Below are 19,258 nucleotides of genomic sequence, written 5' to 3' on the forward strand. Positions count from 1 at the left end.
TGGCATACTGGGAGTTGTAGTTTTGCAACATCTGGAAGGGCACAGATTGGGAACCACTGTATTAGTGGTCTGCAAACTGTAGTCCTCCAGATGTTGCAAAACTACAACTCCAAGCATGCTGGGAGTTGTAGTTCGGCAACATCTGGCTCTAAAGATGTTGCCGAACTACTACTTCCAGCATGCCTGAGAATGTTTGGGAGTAGTGGTTTTGCAACAACTGGAGGCACACTGGTTGGGAAACATTGTCTGTTTCCTAACTCAGTGTTTCCCAACCAGTGTGCCTCCAGCTGTTGCAAAACTATAACTACCAGCATGCACTGATAGACTGTGCATGTTGGGAGTTGTAGTTTTGCAACAGCTGGAGGTCCCCCCCTGTGAATGCGATGCAGCAAATTTTGAGCAGCAGCTCAAACTCGCAGCGGGAAACTCGCTGTAATCCCCCGCCCGTGTGACTGTACCCTAAAAACACTACACTACCACAAAATAAAAAGTAAAAAACACTACATATACACATACCCCTTCACAGCCCCCCTCCCCAATAAAAATGAAAAACGTCTGGTACGCCACTGTTTCCAAAATGGAGCCTCCAGCTGTTGCAAAACAACTACTCCCAGTATTGCCAGACAGCCGTTGACTGTCCAAGCATGCTGGGAGTTTTGCAACAGCTGGAGGCACCCTGTTAGGGGTATTCTACGCCAGTGATTCCCAATGTCCACCCCTATGCAAATCCCTAATTCAGGCCTCAAATGCACATGGCGCTCTCACTTTGGAGCCCTGTCGTATTTCAAGGCAACAGTTTAGGGTCACATATGGGGTATCGCCATACTCTGGAGAAATTGACTAACAAATTTTGGGGGGCTTTTTCTCCTTTCACCCCTTATGAAAAGGTGAAGTTGGGGTCTACACCAGCATGTTAGTGTAAAAAAAAAAATTTTTTTTTACACTAACATGCTGGTGTTGCCCTATACTTTTCATTTTGGCTAGAGGTAAAAGGGGAAAAAGCCCCCCAAAATTTGTAACACAATTTCTCCCGACTACGGAGATACCCCATATGTGGGTGCAAAGTTCTCTGGGGGCGCACAACAAGGCCCAGAAGGGAGAGTGCACCATGTACATTTGAGGTGATTTGCACAGGGGTGGCTGATTGTTACAGCGGTTTTGACAAACGCAAAAAAACAAAACCCCACATGTGACCCCATTTCGGAAACTACACCCCTTCACGGAATGTAATGAGGGGTGCAGTGAGAATTTACCCCCCACAGGTGTCTGACGGATCTTTGGAACAGTGGGCTGTGCAAATTAAAAATTTAGTACAGCCCACTGTTCCAAAGATCTGACAGACACCAGTGGGGGGTAAATTCTCACTGTACCCCTTGTTACATTCCTCAAGGGGTCTAGTTTCCAAAATGGTATGCCATGTGTTTTTTTTTTTTTGTTTTTTTTTTTTGCTGTTCTGGCACGATAGGGGCTTCCTAAATGTGACATGCCCCGCGAGCAAAATTTGCTCTCAAAAAGCCAAATATGACTTGTTCTCTTCTGAGCATTGTAGTTCGTCCGTAGTGCACTTCAGGTCAACTTATGAGGTACCTCCATAATCAGAAGAGATAGGATTACAAATTTTGGGGGGTATTTTCTGCTATTAACCCTTGCAAAAATGTGAAATTTGGGGGGGAAACACACATTTTAGTGAAATATATATATATATATATATATATATATATATATATATATATATATATATATATTTTTTTTTTACATATGCAAAAGTCGTGAAACACCTGTGGGGTATTGAGGCTCACTTAATTCCTTGTTACGTTCCTCAAGGGGTCTAGTTTCCAAAATGGTACCATAGGGGCTTCCTAAATGCAACATGCCCCCCAAAAACCATTTCAGAAAAACGTACTCTCCAAAATCCCCTTGTTGCTTCTGAGCCCTCTACTGCGCCTGCCGAACACTTTACATAGACATATGAGGTATGTGCTTACTCGAGAGAAATTGGGCTACAAATATAAGTATACATTTTCTCCTTTTACCCCTTGTAAAAATTGGGTCTACAAACACATGCGAGTGTAAAAAATGAAGATTGTGAATTTTCTCCTTCACTTTGCTGCAAAACACCTGAAGGGTTAAAACGCTGACTGAATGTCATTTTGAATACTTTGGGGGGTGCAGTTTTTATAATGGGGTCATTTGTGGGGTATTTCTAAGATGAAGACCCTTCAGAACTGGTCCTTGAAAAATAGTGATTTTGGAAATTCTGTGGAAAATTGCTGCTGAACTTTGAAGCCCTCTGGTGTCTTCCAAAAGTAAAAACATGTCAATTTTATGATGCAAACATAAAGTAGACATATTGTATATGTGAATTAAAAAAATGATTTGGAATATCCATTTTCCTTTCAAGCAGAGAGCTTCAAAGTTAGAAAAATGCTAAATTTTCAAATGTTGGGATTTTTCACCAAGAAAGGATGCAAGTTACCACAAAATTTTACAACTATGTTAAATTAGAATATGTCACGAAAAAACAGTCTCGGAATCAGAATGATAACTAAAAGCATCCCAGAGTTATTAATGTTTAAAGTGACAGTGGTCAGATGTGCAAAAAATGGCCGGGTCCTAAGGTTTAAAATGGCTGGGTCCTTAAAGGGGTACTCCGGTGCTTACACATCTTATCCCCTATCCAAATGATAGGGGATAAGTTGCCTGATCGCGGGAGTCCCGCAGCTGGGGACACCTGTGATCATGCACGCGGCACCCTGTTTGTAATCAGTCCCTGGAGCGTGATTGCTCCGGGACTGATTACGGTCGACTGCAGGGCCGGCAATGTGTGACGTCACGCCCCCGCCCCCGTGTGACTTCACGCTCCGCCCCTCAATGCAAGCCTACGGGAGGGGCCGTGATAGCTATAATTCCCCCTCCTGTAGACTTGCATTGAGGGGCGGAGCGTGACGTCACACGGGGGCGGGGGAGTGACGTCACACGCCGCCGGCCCTGCGGTCGACCGTAATCAGTCCCGGAGCGAACACGCTCCGGGGACTGATTAAAAACGGGGTGCCGCGTGCATGATCCCGGGCGTCCCCAGCTGCGGGACTCCCACGATCTGGCATCTTATCCCCTATCCTTTGGATAGGGGATAAGATGTGTAAGCACCGGAGTACCCCTTTAAGGGGTTAAGGTCAAAATGAGCTTGGTCCTTAAAGGGTTAAATAATTTCATCTGGGAAAGTGTGTTGCAACAGATGGCATTTACATGGGTCAAATTCTATGAGCAGGTTTGTCAGGCTGTGGCATTTAAGAAGCTTGGACCGCCTCCTCGAGACTTGGCCGAAAAAAAAATGCAATTTTAGGGTAAGGTCACACATGCTGTATTTTGCTGCTGTGTATTTTTCCTACCCATTGAAGTCAACGGGTAGCAAAATCAGCTGCAGAAAATACACAGCAAAATACGGCACTTGTGACCCTACCCTTATAAGTTTAGCTCTAGGAAAGGTATAGTTTGCTTTTATGCCCTGACAGCTATCCAACAGTGTCTACAGCTTTTACAGCTGATATTTTCTGCAGCTTATTATGCTAACCATTAACTGCAATAGGCAGGAAAATGTGCAGCGGCAGTGTGACCCTACCCTTAAAGGGTCTTTTCCCCTATCCAAAGGTTAGGGGATATGATGTATGATCGCGGGGGCCCGCCGCTGGGGACCCCCGTTATCTCGTAAGTGGCTGTCACGACCCCTCCCATAGACTTGCATTGTGGGGGCGGGGCGTGATGTCACTATACTCCAGCCCCGTAGTAGTGGCCCAGCAGACTCAGAGGCTGCAGCGCTGTGTGCAGCTCCCAGAGGTGGGTGCTGAATGCGAGATAGCGGGGTCCCCAGCGGCGGGACCCCCAGGATCAGACATCTTATCCCCTATCCTTTTGGATAGGGTATAAGCTGTCTTAGGGTGGAGTACCCCTTTTAAGTTGTATTCAAACTTACAATATCCTGCTGCAGATTTAAAGCTGTGTTTAGTCACTTAGCTTACATTGAAATCTGCAGAATAGAATCCTGGGCATCAAATATGCGCATTATTCTGTGCATGTGAATACACCCTAAGGGTAGGGTAACATGTAGTGCATTTTATGCTGCAGATGCACTAATGGCAGTCACAAGAGTGAACTCCTTGCTGCGGCAGGTAGCTCTGTGTGTCCGCTCATTGTGTCTACTTTGGAAAATCTGCCACTGTGCCTGCTCGTACCAGATGAGCAGTGGGAAATCTGCCGTAACGAATGAACGCACAGAGCTGCCCAACCGTTTGTGACTGCTCTAGACTAATCCGCAGTGTAAAATACGCTGTTGATGCGTTACGTGTGAACCTACCCATAAGGGAAAACAGCACTAGTGAGAGGAAAGCTGCCAAACAAGCAAACACTCTACAACAGAAAAGTACTGAGTGACTATAGGATGGTCATGTGACTAAAGTGTGCACTCCAGTCTGTGCACAGCCTGAAAGCAGAGATGGGACCCTGCTAGATGTCTTGTGCTCAGGGATTGTACTGCACAGTGTGTGGAACTTGTTGCCATTGAGATGGACTGAGTATGTGACATATCGGACTTTGCATGCCTACACAGTGAGATACATTACAATCTTCTGTCAGAGGTACACATTCTGAGTCCTCCTATAGACTAGTTCTGACTGAGGCATAATAATGTCATGTGAAACCAGAATTACTTACCCTGAAACACGGTCACGTATTCTGTCATATTAAAAAGTGTGCTTTAAAAAAAAGTGACAATTCAGTGTAAGCTATGTCATTGTGTTAACCCAGCCTTAGTCTGTGTTCACACACTTCAGGTTTTTATTTGCAATAATTGAATAAAAAGCCAGGAACAGAACATTAATTATGGACTTTAACGACCAAGCTGTTGCGCACTTTTGGGACTTTTTAATTGCCTTCATTACTAGCAGATCAACAAAGTAGTTAATTCAGCAACTGCAATCTGGCATACTTTTTTTTGACAGATGCCAAGAAACCACCTACATGCTGCAATAACAATTTGACCACAGCATCTAAGGGGTTAACCTACAAGGATCAGAGGAGTCCTATTGCCATGCAACAATTGAATTCCTGTGATTTTCTGCTCCCATAACTGGTTGGCTTTTTTGGCCCTGCTGACTCAAGACATATTGTTGTCTAAACAAAGAAGTAGAGTACTCAGAAGTCCTGGTGGGGAATGTTGTGTTAGGGTTTTTTTCTGTGTATTTAAAAAATATTAATAAAAACTGATCTGATTTTAAAATAAGTTCATACTTAATACAAGGTGGGAATGACTTCAGTTTGAGTATGTGCAGCAAAGATCACAATTTAGAATAGTCTCCACCCTTTAGAACATGTTTAGCTAATAACTATATTGGTGCAGCTTTCCTCCTTTTACAAATATTTGAATAAATTGACTTCTGGATATTACAAATTGGGGGGGTGTACCTACAGTGATACTGTCCAATCAAAGCAACCATTGTCAGTCTGCTTAGGGACACTTCCCTTTAACACAGGCCACAGGGCCAAAGTTGGGTTGCTGCAACAGGCCGCGATCATAAGCATATTGGATTTCTGGCAATCGTCTGGTGCCACTTGTGGGTTTCTCATCTACATTAGCTGTGAAGAATCATGATTCAGGCAATGCGACAAATTTTTTGGGCCACCGGCCTGAAGATGTGCAGTATGCCTTACTAAGTTCCAATCATGGGGGATAAAAGTATGTATTTAATTACACAACTTAATTGCAACTTAAATTGTGTTTTTTTTTTTTTTTTTGGGAGCCTCACATGAGTTAGGTCTAAACTTCTAGTAGGGCAGTACATGTGATATGGATTTTATCAGTGCTCTTGTAACTATCTTACTCCCGGACAAATCTGTATACAGAATCTATATACCGAAGTATATAAAAGTAAATCAAACAGAGCCATTGTCAGTTTCAAATGCTTCTGTGTTCTGTACGCTCTTCACTGAGCTTTATTTCAAATCCTTCAAGCTTATATCACCTTTGTCATTAACATAAGTTCCCACCCCCCTACTATGCCTTTCCCGGGCTTCTTTGTTCAAAAGGCTTCACACGATGGGAGGGGTGAGACCGGAAGGAGCAGATGGGCGAGTAGGATTGTCCTCGTAGTCAGCAAATTCCTCTACATGATGGTGGGGGCGAGGCGGGAGAGAGCAGATGGGGGAGGAGTGGACAAGTAACAGCGAAGTATTGAGTCCTCATCCTAAATGGGCATTTTACATATATAGTATATAAAATTTATATATACACACATATACATCTATCACACATGTACATCAAAATGTTATGTGTATGAAAAGGGTGTTTCTGAGCCAACAGCATAAACTGTGGGTGCCAGCTGTGTTAGGCTAGGTTTACATATATCCGGCAAAACTGGATGAAAATTGCAACAACTGATTGCCAGAAGTGCATCATTTGGTGTCCATTATTTGTGATCGCCGGACGGGGGAACGCAGCATGATGCGTTCCCCTGTCTGTGCCAGTCCGGCGTCTCAACGGAGATGCCGGATGATTGTGAACGGTCCCATTGAAATGAATCGGTTCTGGCTTCATGTTCCCTCCGATGCAGCGCCGGAGGGAACAGACAATTGACGACTGACATATGTAAAGGGAAGGCCTTATACAACTGTCACCCCCTTTCAAAGGATGACATTGGAAATTTCTCCAATCCACACTAACTATTAGAAGGGAGAAATCTCCCTGCCTGCCATTGCCCTATGTCAACCAGCTGTCATGGTATACTAGTGGACACAAAAGGCAAGGTTTTTCATTCTCAGTTTCTGAAATCTGTGGGCTAGAACTAAAACAGTAAAATGCATAGTAAATGTGGCAGAAGTCCTATTAGACAGTTTTTGGAGTAAATTCCAGCACATTTGCAAATCTAGGCCTTAGTTTTGATTCAGCTTTAGACGTGGACTAAGAATCTGACTTTTCAGAAACCTAGAGCATATCCCTTTTAATAAGGTTATGCCACTATTAAAACTTATTCACTACCCTGTGGACATGGAATAAGTGTGTGATCTCAGGTGGTCTAACCACTGGGACCACTAGCAATCTCCGAGAGGACCAGAGTATCCTGTCAAACATGAGATCCTCTCCATTCATTGTATGTTTCCCAGCCAGGGTGCCACCAACTGTTGCAAAACTACAACTCCCAGCATGGCTGGACAGCCTTTGCAACAGCTGTAGGCAACCTGGTTGGAAAACAATAGGCTAAGGGATAAGTTGTAATACTGTGACAACCCTTTGAAGCTTTTCCAGTCAGCAAACAGGGATCAATATGCAAAACAATACGCAACTGTGTTGACATGCCGCTACTTTTGCATGTTTTTTTTTTCATATTTTGTCTGTATTTTCCACATTATGTGTTAGAGCCTTAAAAGGGGTACCCCCCCCCCCTTTGGTTGGGTCAGAATTGCAGCAAATTTCTTTACTTCAACTTGGACCATCTTTATTCAAAGGGGTACTCCGCACGAAAACTTTTTTAAATCAACTGGTGCCAGAAAGTTACAGACTTCTAAATTACTTCTATTTAAAAATCTTAACCCTTCCAGAGTACTTATCAGCTGCTGTATAGAATTTATTTTCTGCCTGACCACCGTGCGCTCTGCTGACACCTCTGTCAATGTCAGGAACCGTCAAGAGCAGGATAGATTTGCTATGGGGATTTGCTCCTGTTCTGGAAAGAGGTGTCAGCAGAGAGCACTGTGTTCTGAAAATAAATTCAAAAAGAAAAGGACTTCCTGTGGAGCATACAGCAACTGATAAGTACTGAAAGGATTAAGATTTTTTAATAGACGTAGTTTACAAGTCTTTATTTTTTTTTTTTAAATCAACTGGTGCCGGAAAGTTAGTTTCTCACCGGAGTACCCCTTAAAGAGGTTGTAAAAAGAAAAAAAAAAAAAGCTAAGAATAATTAGCAGAAATTGTCATGTGCAGCAGAATTCCACTGAAAATAATGGGAGGCTGCTGCACCGCAATTTGAGAATTCTGGTGCAAAATTCTGCTTGAATTAATTTTGCCAAGTGAATGGGCCCTTAGTAAAAAGATGTTCTGATATCCTGTTTCTATTGTAACTACAATGGCCAGCCCATCCATTGAGGGCTAAATGGCCACTACTGTACGTTTTCACTAAGAACCAATAAGCAGAATGTCGTTGTGAATATTGACGTTAATAAGCCTGTTGCGTCACTGAAGGTAAAGTTGTGAGCAATCCTGGTGCCATTTCGAACAGGCTGTGATTGGATTTAGGGTGGGGGTGCTCCTGAAGACAGCTGCCACCCACCGTTGGTTCCTTCTTCTCACCAAGTTTCTGTCTTGGAACAATGTCTTCTACAGTCAACTTTACAGCTGCTCACAAGACACTCTGTAGTCTGTTCATACATGGCAACATGCACATTTTGTATCTACCCTATTTTTTTTCCCTTTAATACAGCAGTCACAGATTTCAGCAGAGACTTGGCTGATTCTTGTGTTCTGCACAAAAATAGGTTGGACCAGCTACATCACACTTTAGCTGTCTTAGGGTGCATGCACACTAAGTTTCTTAAGATATGGGACCGTATACGGCTGGTGAGAGGGGGGCGGAGAGTCGGCGGCGGGGCAACCGCACGCTGCCATATGCGGTCCCGTATCTAATGTATTTCAATGAGCGACCGGAGTGAAACGATGCCTCAGGTCGGCTCCGTTTTAGCCCGTATACGGTTTCCCGACTGGACCTACAAACGTAGTCAACAGCGTTTTTAGGTCCGGTCAGGAAACCGTATACGGGGCAAAACGGAGCCAACTGGAGGCAGCGTTTCACTCCGGTCGCTCATTGAAATACATTAGATACGGGACCGCATACGGCAGTGTGCGGTTACCCCGCCCCCGACTCTCCGGCCCCCTCTCCCCAGCCGTATACGGTCCCGTATCTTAAGAAACGTAGTGTGCATGCACCCTTATAAGCATCAAGTAGCTTCCTTTGTGCTTCTGCAGTAATAAACCAGGTACTCTATATTACTAAAATAAAAAAATTGTTACATTTCTTTAAAAAATATAAGCCATGGTCTTAATTAAAAAATGTGTTTTATTGAATTATAGACAGTTCATTGGCTTAATTACCACTTTCAATTAAAAACTTATCGACAGTGGCTGTGTGTTACAATCTGCAAAGATCTTGTAGTAGACAACTTATACAGAACATAAATTACAATATCAGTTACTGCACTGAAATGAGTAAAAGTAACTAATGCTTTCATGTCAACAAATGTTTGGTTGAAAAAAATAAATAAAAAAAAGCACTACCAAATTGTTCAGTGTCAGATTATAAGGGCTAAGAAGCTGTATATGTATAACCAACAAACTTGTTGGACTTTATACATTGAACCATCCAACATACAGCAACCAGTTGGGGCTTCTCTCATTTTTTAATTATCACCTGGAAATTATAAACTACATATGTTAATGGGTCTTTGCTGTCCATAACTACCAGTCACAGTACAAAGATTCCATAAAAATATTACTCTCTAAGGAGATGTTCACATGGTATATTTTTCCCAAGGGGGACGGTGCAATAAGTGACATTTTGCTGCACTTATTATGGATGCTGAAAAGTCTCATTTAATGTGGCATATCAGCATCCTGCATGTATGATGCACATTCCGAAGGAATATGCTCATATTGAGGGACATCACTTATTCCGACATATTAAAACGTACGTCAAAAATATGCACCACAATTCAGTGTGAACTACACTGAAAACAATAAGTGAGCATTGCACACATTGTTCTGCATGTATATGTGCCAAAAATCTCCAAGTAAACTCTACCTAAGCAGAGGTTGGGTTGGCTGCACAGGAAAATGTCCCTGCATAGATCGGGACTCAGCTATGCCGTGGCTACAGAACCGGGAGAACAGCTAAATGCTGAGCAGTAGATATACATTGTATATCTACTGCCCAGCAAGAATTTACAGTGAACCTGCAATGTGTATACAGTATACACATTGCTGGTTGACTTAACCCCCTGCTGAGCCGAGCCCAGCAAGCAAAGAGGTAATTTACACTGCTGGACAGTGTAGGTTAACTCTTTGTGTGGTATACAATATATACAGCTATCTATAGATAGCTGTATATACAGAAGGCAAGGTTCACTTACCTCCCTCGCTCCTGTATCGGTCAGGTCCATGAAGCTCCACCCCAAGTGATATTATTAGAGGGTGCGGAGCTACAGACAGAAGCCAGGGTGGTAAGTCTAAGGCTCTGTTCACATTGTACATTTTGTATAATGTTAACAGACCCTTCTGGCAGTGTCTTCCCAGACAGGGAGACTCAAGCTGTTAAACTACAACTTCCAGCAAGCCAAAGGTTGTCTGGGTATGCTGGGAGGTGTAGTTTTGCAACAATTGGAGTCTCCCTGTTAGGGAAAACATTGCAGTATGGGGCACTCTCCCCAGCGGAGAGCGCCAAAAATGTGCTAACCAATTTTGTTTTTTCTTCTTGTTTCAGATCCGTGTATACAGAGGATTGCGGTGGATTCGTTGGACTATGGTGATTGACTGGATTTTTTTTCTTTCAATAAAATGGCTAACAAGGGTGTGGGAGTGTTTTTTTAAAATATTTTTTCCAATGTGTCTTTTTTTAATTTAATTTTCAGTCTTAGTAGTGGAAGCCTTCTAATAGACGGAATCCATTACTAAATCGGGGCTTAGTGTTAGCCCTCAAAAATGGCGGTACTGGGCCTAGACGGTTGGCATTATTTAGGCTGGGGAGGGCCAGTAACAATGGTCTTCACCCACCATGTTAACATCAGGCTGTTGCTGCTTGGTTGGTATCTGGCTTAGAATTATAAAAAAAAGGGAACCCTATGCGTGTTTTTTTTTTTATGAAAAAAAGCATAGGGTTCCCCATATTTCATTCTCAGCCAGATACCAACCGAGCAGCAACAGCCTGATGTTACCAGGGTGGGCGAGGACCATAGTTACTGGCCCTCCCAAGCCTTAATAATGCCAGCCTGTTACCACCTAGGCCCAGGAATGCCATTTTGACAGTCCTGGCCTGTTACCAACTTTTCCTGGTACCCCTACAGTGGTGGGTACCAGGGTAATATTTAGGGATTAGCGCTAGCTGCTTTTGGGGCTAACGCTTAGCCGCAAACAAAAGTCCAACAAATCTGCCATAATCCTCTTCATACACATCTGAAAAATATTGATAAGTACATTTTTGGCACTCCACACTAGGGAAAGCTCCTATAATGCAATGTCTTCCCAAACAGGGAGCCTCCAATTGTTGCTAAACTACAACTCCCAGCATGCCAGGACTGTCCTGGCAAGCTGAGAGTTGTAGTTTAGCAACAGCTGGAGTCTTCCTGTCTGGGAAGAAAATGTCAGAAGGGTATGTTCAATGTGTCCAATGTGAAAAGAGCCTCAGACTTACCACCCTGGCTGATGTATGTAGCTCTGCCCCTAATGACATCATACCTAGGGGCGGAGCTACACTGACCAGGCAGGAATGGGAGCCAGGGAGGTAAGTGGACCATGTCTTCTGTATATACAGCTATCTATAGATAGCTGTATATACTGTATACCTTCCCAAAGGGGGTGTACCATATGTGTCCTTGTCCTAACTGCTATCTAACAGTGTAAGCAGTTTAGAACAAGAATTGCAGCTGAAAAATTCCTTTAATAATAAAAGAAATAGTTTAAAGACATATTCAGCTCTGTTACAATTGTATATACTGCAGATGCAATTTTCGGTAAACTACCAAAATCCGATGAGATCGTTTGACTCAAAAGCCTGAAGCCATAGCTTCGTGAAAAATAATATTTAGTGCTTTAAAGGGCTAAACCTGATTTTCGTTGGATACAACATAAGAACGTACAACACAAAATATTCAGCAGAAGCAGCATCAGTGCAGTAATAACCATTTTTAGTCAGTAGTTCTGTTCTGTCTTTAATAGTGAAAAGGGATATGGTGCAAAAGAAAAATGGTCATATGATGCTCTCTCCACAATTTACAACCTATTATGTTGGATCATAAAATTGTGTTTTACCTATCAATATTAAAATTGGTTAGAATTAAGCAATATGCTGGTAACAACCAAGGGTTAATAAGGCCTGTAAAGGAGTACTCCGGTGGAAAACTTTTTTATTTTTTTAAATCAACTGGAGCCAGAAAGTGAAACAGATTTGTAATTTACTTCAATTTAAAAATATTAATACTTCCAGTACTTATCTGCTGTATGCTCCACAGGAAGTTGTGTAGTTCTTTCCAGTCTGACCACAGTGCTCTCTGCTGACACCTCTGTCCATGTCAGGAACTGTCCAGAGCAGGATAGGTTTACTATGGGGATTTTCTCTTGCTCTGGACAGTTCCTGAAATGGACAGAGGTGTCAGCAAAGAGAAAAGAAAAGAACTTCCTCTGTAGTATACAGCAGCTGATAAGTACTGGATGGATTACGATTTTTAAATAGAAGTAATTTACAAATTTCCAGGAGTACCCCATGAAGTACCGCTCATATTTTGTAAGATGTCTGTAATCTTCATGCCACATTCATTTGAATTGGACTATAAACCTAGTGTATCTTTTGTACAAAAATTTAAAATGAATAGATTTCATACTATTAGTTAAAGATAGGTTTGGATGTCTCCTATGCATTTGCTGTAAATGACATCCTGGTGTGTTTAATGCAGACGCTTCATGCTGTAGTGCTTCTAGTCATTTCTTCCTGGTATAGCACTCACATCTACATCCATTCCTCAGGTCCGTAAGGAGACCCCATACTTTTCTTGAATTAAAAAGGAATGTCCTACACAGTTTGTAAACATTGATGTCCCTCTGGGCTCTCAGGAGACTTTGTGATGGACCATTATTTCTCAAGCTGCTGAGGCGTGCTAAAAGCTTCATATACATTGGCAGCAAAGTCTTTAACTTGTTGCATGAGTAAGAGATCCTATGAAATAATATACAGACATAACTGAAACAAACATCGGTAAGATTTATAAAAAGCTGTCCCATCAGATCAACATATTTGATATAGGACTAAGGATTTCCTTAAAGTAGTAGTTCAATATAAAATTTTATGACATATAAATCAGACATTGTATTAAAATCAAGTTAAGGAAAAACTCATCAATTCTAACATTGTTCGACCTCTTGCATGCAGCAATTCTGTATGGACAGAGGTATACGGCAGAATAGAGAGTGCATTATAAGTCTGCAGTATGACCACATATACTGTTTTCTCTAAAGCAATTCTAGCGTTGCCCTAGCAAACTGGGGGAATGAAATGGAGGTGCACTTGTGCTCAGCAATTTCCCACAGTACCATAGTAGTAAATGGACAACAGTCATACAAGTGCACCGCCACTCTACAGGGTGCTTGGGAAATGACGTTCTTAGGTCCTGGCAGTCGAAACCCAGTCATCACACATTTATCATCCATCTGCTTGATTTTAGTGGAAAAACCCCTTTCAGTTTTGAGATCACTGTGTCCCAGATGTCAGAGCCCCAGTGATCACACATTTATCCCTTATCCTATGGATAGGAGGATACAGTCATGGCCATAAATGTTGGCACCCCTGAAATTTTTCAAGAAAATGAAGTATTTCTCACAGAAAAGGATTGCAGTAACACATGTTTTGCTATACACATGTATATTCCCTTTGTGTGTATTGGAACAAAATAAAAAAAAAGGTAGGAAAAAAAGCAAATTGGACATAATGTCACACCAAACTCCAAAACTGAGCTGGACAAAATTATTGCCACCTTTAACTTAATATTTGGTTGCACACCCTTTGGAAAAAATAACTGAAATCAGTCACTTCCTATCATCATCAATAAGCTTCTTACACCTCTCAGCCGGAATGTTGGACCACTCTTCCTTTGCAAACTGCTCCAGATCTCTCTTATTGGAAGGGCGCCTTTTCCCAACAGCAATTTTAAGATCTCTCCAGAGGTGTTCAATGGGATTTAGATCTGGACTCATTGCTGCCACTTCAGAACTCTCCAGCGCTTTGTTGCCATCCATTTCTGGGTGCTTGTTGACGTATGTTTGGGGTCATTGTCCTGCTGGAAGACCCAAGATCTGGTACACAAACCCAGCTTTCTGACACTGGGCTGTACAGTGCGACCAAAAATCCGTTGGTAATCCTCAGATTTCATGATGCACACATTGAAGGCTACCAGTGCCAGAGGCAGCAAAACAACTCCAAAACATAATTGAACCTTCACCATATTTCACTGTAGGTACGGTGTTCTTTTCTTTGTAGGCCATTTTCGGTAAACAGTAGAATGATGTGCTTTAACAAAAAGCTCTATCTTGGTCTCATCTGTCCACAAGACGTTTTCCCAGAAGGATTTTGGCTTACTCAAGTTCATTTTGGCAAAATATAGTCTTGCTTTTTTATGTCTCTGTGTCAGCAGTGGGGTCCTCCTGGGTCTCCTGCCAAAGCGTTTCATTTCATTTAAATGTTGACGTATAGTTCACGCTGACACTGATGCTTCCTGAGCCTGCAGGACAGCTTGAATATCTTTGGAACTTGTTTGGGGCTGCTTATCCACCATGCGGACTATTCTGCGTTGACACCTTTCAACAATTTGTCTCTTCCGTCCACGCCCAGGGAGATTAGCTACAGTGCCATGGGTTGCATATTTTTTGATAATGTTGCACACTGTGGACAAAGGCAAATCTAGATGTCTGGAGATGGACTTGTAACCTTGAGATTGTTAAAAAAAATTCCACAATTTTGGTTCTCAAGTCCTTAGACAGTTCTCTTTTCTTTCTGTTGTCCATGCTTAGTGTGGCACACACAGACACACAATGCAAAGACTAAGTGAACTTCTCTCCTTTTTATCTGCTTTCGGGTGTGATTTTTATATTATCCACACCTGTCAGTTGCCTCGGGAGTTTAAAGGAGCATCATATGCTTGAAACAATCTTATTTATTCACAATTTTGAAAGGGTGACAATTTTGTCTAGCCCATTTTTGGAGTTTGGTGTGACATTATGTCCAATTAGCTTTTTTTTTCCTCCATTTTTTTGGTTTTGTTCCAATACACACAAAGGGAATAGACATGTGTATAGCAAAACATGTGTTACTGCAATCCTTTTCTGTGAGAAATACTTGATTTTCTTGAAAAATTTCAGGGGTGCCAACAATTACAGCCATGACTGTATGTGTTGTTGGGCAAACCCCCTTAAATGCATTTATTACTTACATGAATATCATGAAACAGTTCTACGTTTCAAGGGACTATCTACACAGTGTGATGTAAAGTGCTTACCTGGACAAAGTGGCTGGGCATTTCACTGCATATGGAGTGGATCTGTCCATTAACTATAGGGATAATTTTGGCCAGTGGAAGACTAATGCTGGAGAGGCTGTATAAAAAAAAAAGCATTGAGATACTTGAAATAATATTGAGGGGAAATGTATTTATTTGTATTCATATAAGGCAGAGACATATTCAAAGTGTAAACTAATTCATTTAACTTTGCACAGTAAAGAAATAAAAAACCCAGGAATTCTTTTGGAGTTACACAGTCAGTCAATCTGAATTTTGAATGATCATGAATACTTAAGAAAGTTCAGGAGTATGCAATAGATACCAGCATTTGGGATTTTCCTGTATAGATCTTTGCTTCATAATATTAGTGCTAAGATTCTTATTCCCATTATTTACTGCAGCTTATGAACTACATTGTGCCATCTACAACTGTTTTACACCATGCTGTACATGCTTCAAAGCCCAGATGCTGAATCTAAATTAACAACTTACAACAGGGAAGAGATACAGGTGATACTCGAAAAATTAGAATATCATGCAAAAAGGAGATTTTTTAGATTTACCGTAAAATCTCTTTCTCGAAGGATCCATTGGGGAACACAGAACCTTGGGTATATGCTGCTGTCTCTAGGAGGTTTGACACTATGGCAACCAAAAAGTCGGCTCCTCAAAGCAGGATATACCCGCCTCCAGGCCACTGAGCAATTCAGTTTTAGTCCCAGAGCAATAGGAGGAGACCGACAGGTCAAAGGAAAAAAACCATGAACTGTTCGAGCACCAGAAGAAAAATCAACTGAACACTCCCTCGGACAGATAACCGAAAAGGAACCCCAGAAAAGGGCAGGAGCTGTGTCCCCCAATGGATCCTTCGAGAAAGAGATTTTATGGTAAGTCTAAAAAAAAGAGGGGGAGAGAGGGGGGGGAGAGAGGGGGAGAGAGAGAGGGGGGGGAGAGAGGGGGAGAGAGAGAGGGGGAGAGAGAGAGGGGGGAGAGGGAGAGGGGGGAGAGGGGGGGAGAGGGGGGAGAGAGAGAGGGGAGAGAGAGGGGGGAGAGAGAGGGGGGAGAGAGAGAGGGGGGGGGGAGAGAGAGAGGGGGGGGAGAGAGAGAGGGGGGGGGGAGAGACGGGGAGAGGGAGAGGGGGGGAGAGAGAGGGGGGAGAGAGGGGGGGGGAGAGAGGGGGGGGGAGAGAGGGGGGGGAGAGAGAGGAGGGGGGAGAGGAGGGGGGAGAGAGAGGGGGGGGGGGGAGAGAGAGAGAGGGGGAGAGAGAGAGGGGGAGAGAGAGAGAGAGAGAGAGATTAAGAAACTTGGCAAAGAGTACGGCCTCCATGGATGCCACCATCCGACCCAGGACTTACATGCAAGTACGGATGGAGACCGGGGATGGTATCCGGGGGAGTGGACTCCCGACAAGAGGGCCAGACGTTTGTCCGGCGGGAGGCGAACCCGAGTAGAGGCAGAGTCGAAACTGAAGCCCCAAGAAGACCAGAGACTGGGTGGGGGAGAGAACAGACTTGTCTCGGTTGACCATCCACCCAAAGCGACATAAGGTCTGAAGAGGGAAGATCACATTCTCCTGAGCCTGGGCACTGGTGGAGGCCTTGACGAGGAGGTCGTCCAAGTAAGGTATCACTGAGACACCCGGCGACCATAGGAGGGCTATGATGGGTGCCAAGACCTTGGTAAAGACCCGCAGAGCAGAGGCCAGACCGAAGGGGAGGGCCACAAATCGTAAATGACCTTCCGGAACCGCAAGCGGAGGTACCGCTGATGGCCGGGAAATATAGGATCCTAGAAAATGTAGGCATCCTAGATATCCACTGAGGAAAGAAACTCCATAGATGCCACCACTGAGCGGAGATATTCCATTCGGAAATGGCGGATTAGAAGGTGTTGATTGAGACGCTTGAGACCCAAGATGGGCCGCACAGAACCGCCCTACTTGGGAACCCCGAAAGCGCTCCCTGGAAGGGACCGGGACAATGATTCCCTGGATGAGAAGGGACTGAAGCGCCCCCCCCCCCCCCCCCCCCCCCGAAAATTCCCCCACTAGCGAAGGGGATCGGGGGGCTCCGGGAGAGAAGCAATTTCGATCCGGTATCCGTTTGACACCACGTCCCTGACCCAGGAGACTTGAATGTGTGCTACCCAGACGTCTTGGAAAATTAAAAGATGACCTTCCATCCGAGAAAAATTTGCGGGTGGGGGTGTCCCTTCATGCGGAAGTGGGTTTGCGGGTGCCAGACTTGGCTGCAAAACGGCCGGATTTCCGGATTTTCAAGAGGGGCGCGCCCGGAAGGAGGGAACCTTTTTGTCCCGCGAGGGCCCTGCCCCGACCCATTATTGAGACCAGAAGTCCGAAAGGACTGAAAAGCAAAGGACTTCCTACGGGAAGTAGTGCGAGCCCTATTCTAAGGTAATAAGGAACTCTTGCCGCCCGTCGACTCAGAGATGATCTCATCAAGTCGCTTGCCAAAAAGTCGGGAGCTGGCAAATGCAAGCTCAGCAAGAGACTTCTCGGAAGCGGCATCCGCGTCCCATGCCTTAAGCCACCTGGAGCGACGGACGGCCACTAGGTTACCAGTGGCAAAGGCAGCACAGCAGGCTGACTGCATGGGAGCAGAACATAGAAAGTCTACAGCCCTGGAGCGCTAGGTCAGACAGTTCCTCCGGAGGAGATCCAGAAAGAACACCTTGACGGAGTTGGATGGACCAAACTGAAAGTGCCTTCCGACACCCAGGCAGAAGCAAAGGTGGGAAGCAGAGAAGAACCCGCCGCTTCGAATGCAAACTTTGCCAAGTTCTCTACCCTTTTTGTCTGCCGAATCCTTGAAGGCAGCCGCATCCGCCAGCAGCAGCGTCGCAGCCCTAGAGAGGCGTGAGACTGGCGGGTCCACTGAAGGAGAAGTCCACTTTGAGATGAGGTCCTTGGCGAAAGGAAACTGCGCCAGAACCTTCTTTGCTTCCTGAAACCTCTTGTCAGGATGCCTCCAGGCAGATTCCAGCATCCAAAATCTTGGGTGCTGGACGGGCACGATGAAAGGATAATTCAGGAACTACGTCCGAAGATCCTGGGTCCTCTAGATGGAAGGTGTCTCTTATGGCAAATCCACTCGGCCCTCTGAATCAGATGCCAAACCGGAGACTTCATCCGCAAATTCTCCAGGAGAATGGGAGCGTGTTGAGGCGGCCCTGGATGAGGGAGAGGCTGACCTGGTACGCGGGTCTGGGGAGCCAGAGCGGCGACCATGAGAGCGTCCTCTGGAAGAGAGACGCCTGCAACCTGCGGAGCAGGGGAGCGACTCCTCAGAGAGGAGCGTCCATGCCTGCTAGAAGACTCAGGGGAAGACCCTGAAGAAACACCCCGAGTGCCTGAGGAAACCCAGACTGGAGGGACAGCCGAAACCACAGTGTCTGGAGGGATATCCGGGACAGAAACGACCAGGGGGTCTGAGGGAGCAGTGGTGCAGGCAGAGCAAGTTGGTTCTACAGAACCAGACATTTATAGTTAAAAACCTTAAAAGTGTAAAAAGAAAACAGCCTCACCCAAGTCTGTGTCCCTTAACCAGGCAGCTGCTGGGGAGAACTCCTGTGAGCTAGCTGGAAACTTGGACCAAGGAGCAGGGGAGGGGGGCTGGGCTAGAATAAGGGCACACTGATTGGATGAGAAAACTCCTCTCTCTGTGCACGCAAAGCGATTGTAGGAGAGAGTTTTCGCGCCGGAGAACAGCGCAAGGCAGTGAGCGGAGCTAAACCGCACTACTGTGAAGCCCCTGTAATGGTGCCCGCTCCCGACACCGAGCGCACCTGCTAACCGCATGTGCAAAGGTCGGGAGCGGACGGAGATAACCCGCCGGCAGTTTCCTGGCTGACAGCTGCCAGCGCAGACACGCGGCCTCCGAAGACAAAGTGAAAGTAAAAGCGCTGCTGCCGCTGAAGCCGGCAGCCGTGCGCATAATAA

General features: G+C 44.5%; 1 protein-coding gene across 4 annotated transcripts in view; it reads right to left on the reverse strand.

The window, feature by feature from the left end:
* Window positions 1–10,976: 10,976 nt before the first annotated feature.
* The window catches only part of PEX3 (peroxisomal biogenesis factor 3), an 82,650-nt gene continuing 74,368 nt past the window's right edge, over window positions 10,977–19,258 (reverse strand). For all 4 annotated transcript variants that reach the window (XM_056566731.1, XM_056566734.1, XM_056566733.1 and 1 more), the window contains 2 exons: window positions 15,298–15,394; window positions 10,977–12,965 (listed from right to left, as the gene is read on the reverse strand). In XM_056566731.1, the coding sequence (XP_056422706.1) occupies window positions 12,882–12,965; window positions 15,298–15,394 (181 nt within the window). In that variant the 3' untranslated portion in view covers window positions 10,977–12,881. The remainder of the gene's footprint in view (window positions 12,966–15,297; window positions 15,395–19,258) is intronic.

The sequence above is a fragment of the Hyla sarda genome, chromosome 3, assembly GCF_029499605.1.
Source record: "Hyla sarda isolate aHylSar1 chromosome 3, aHylSar1.hap1, whole genome shotgun sequence".
Lineage (NCBI taxonomy): Eukaryota > Metazoa > Chordata > Amphibia > Anura > Hylidae > Hyla > Hyla sarda.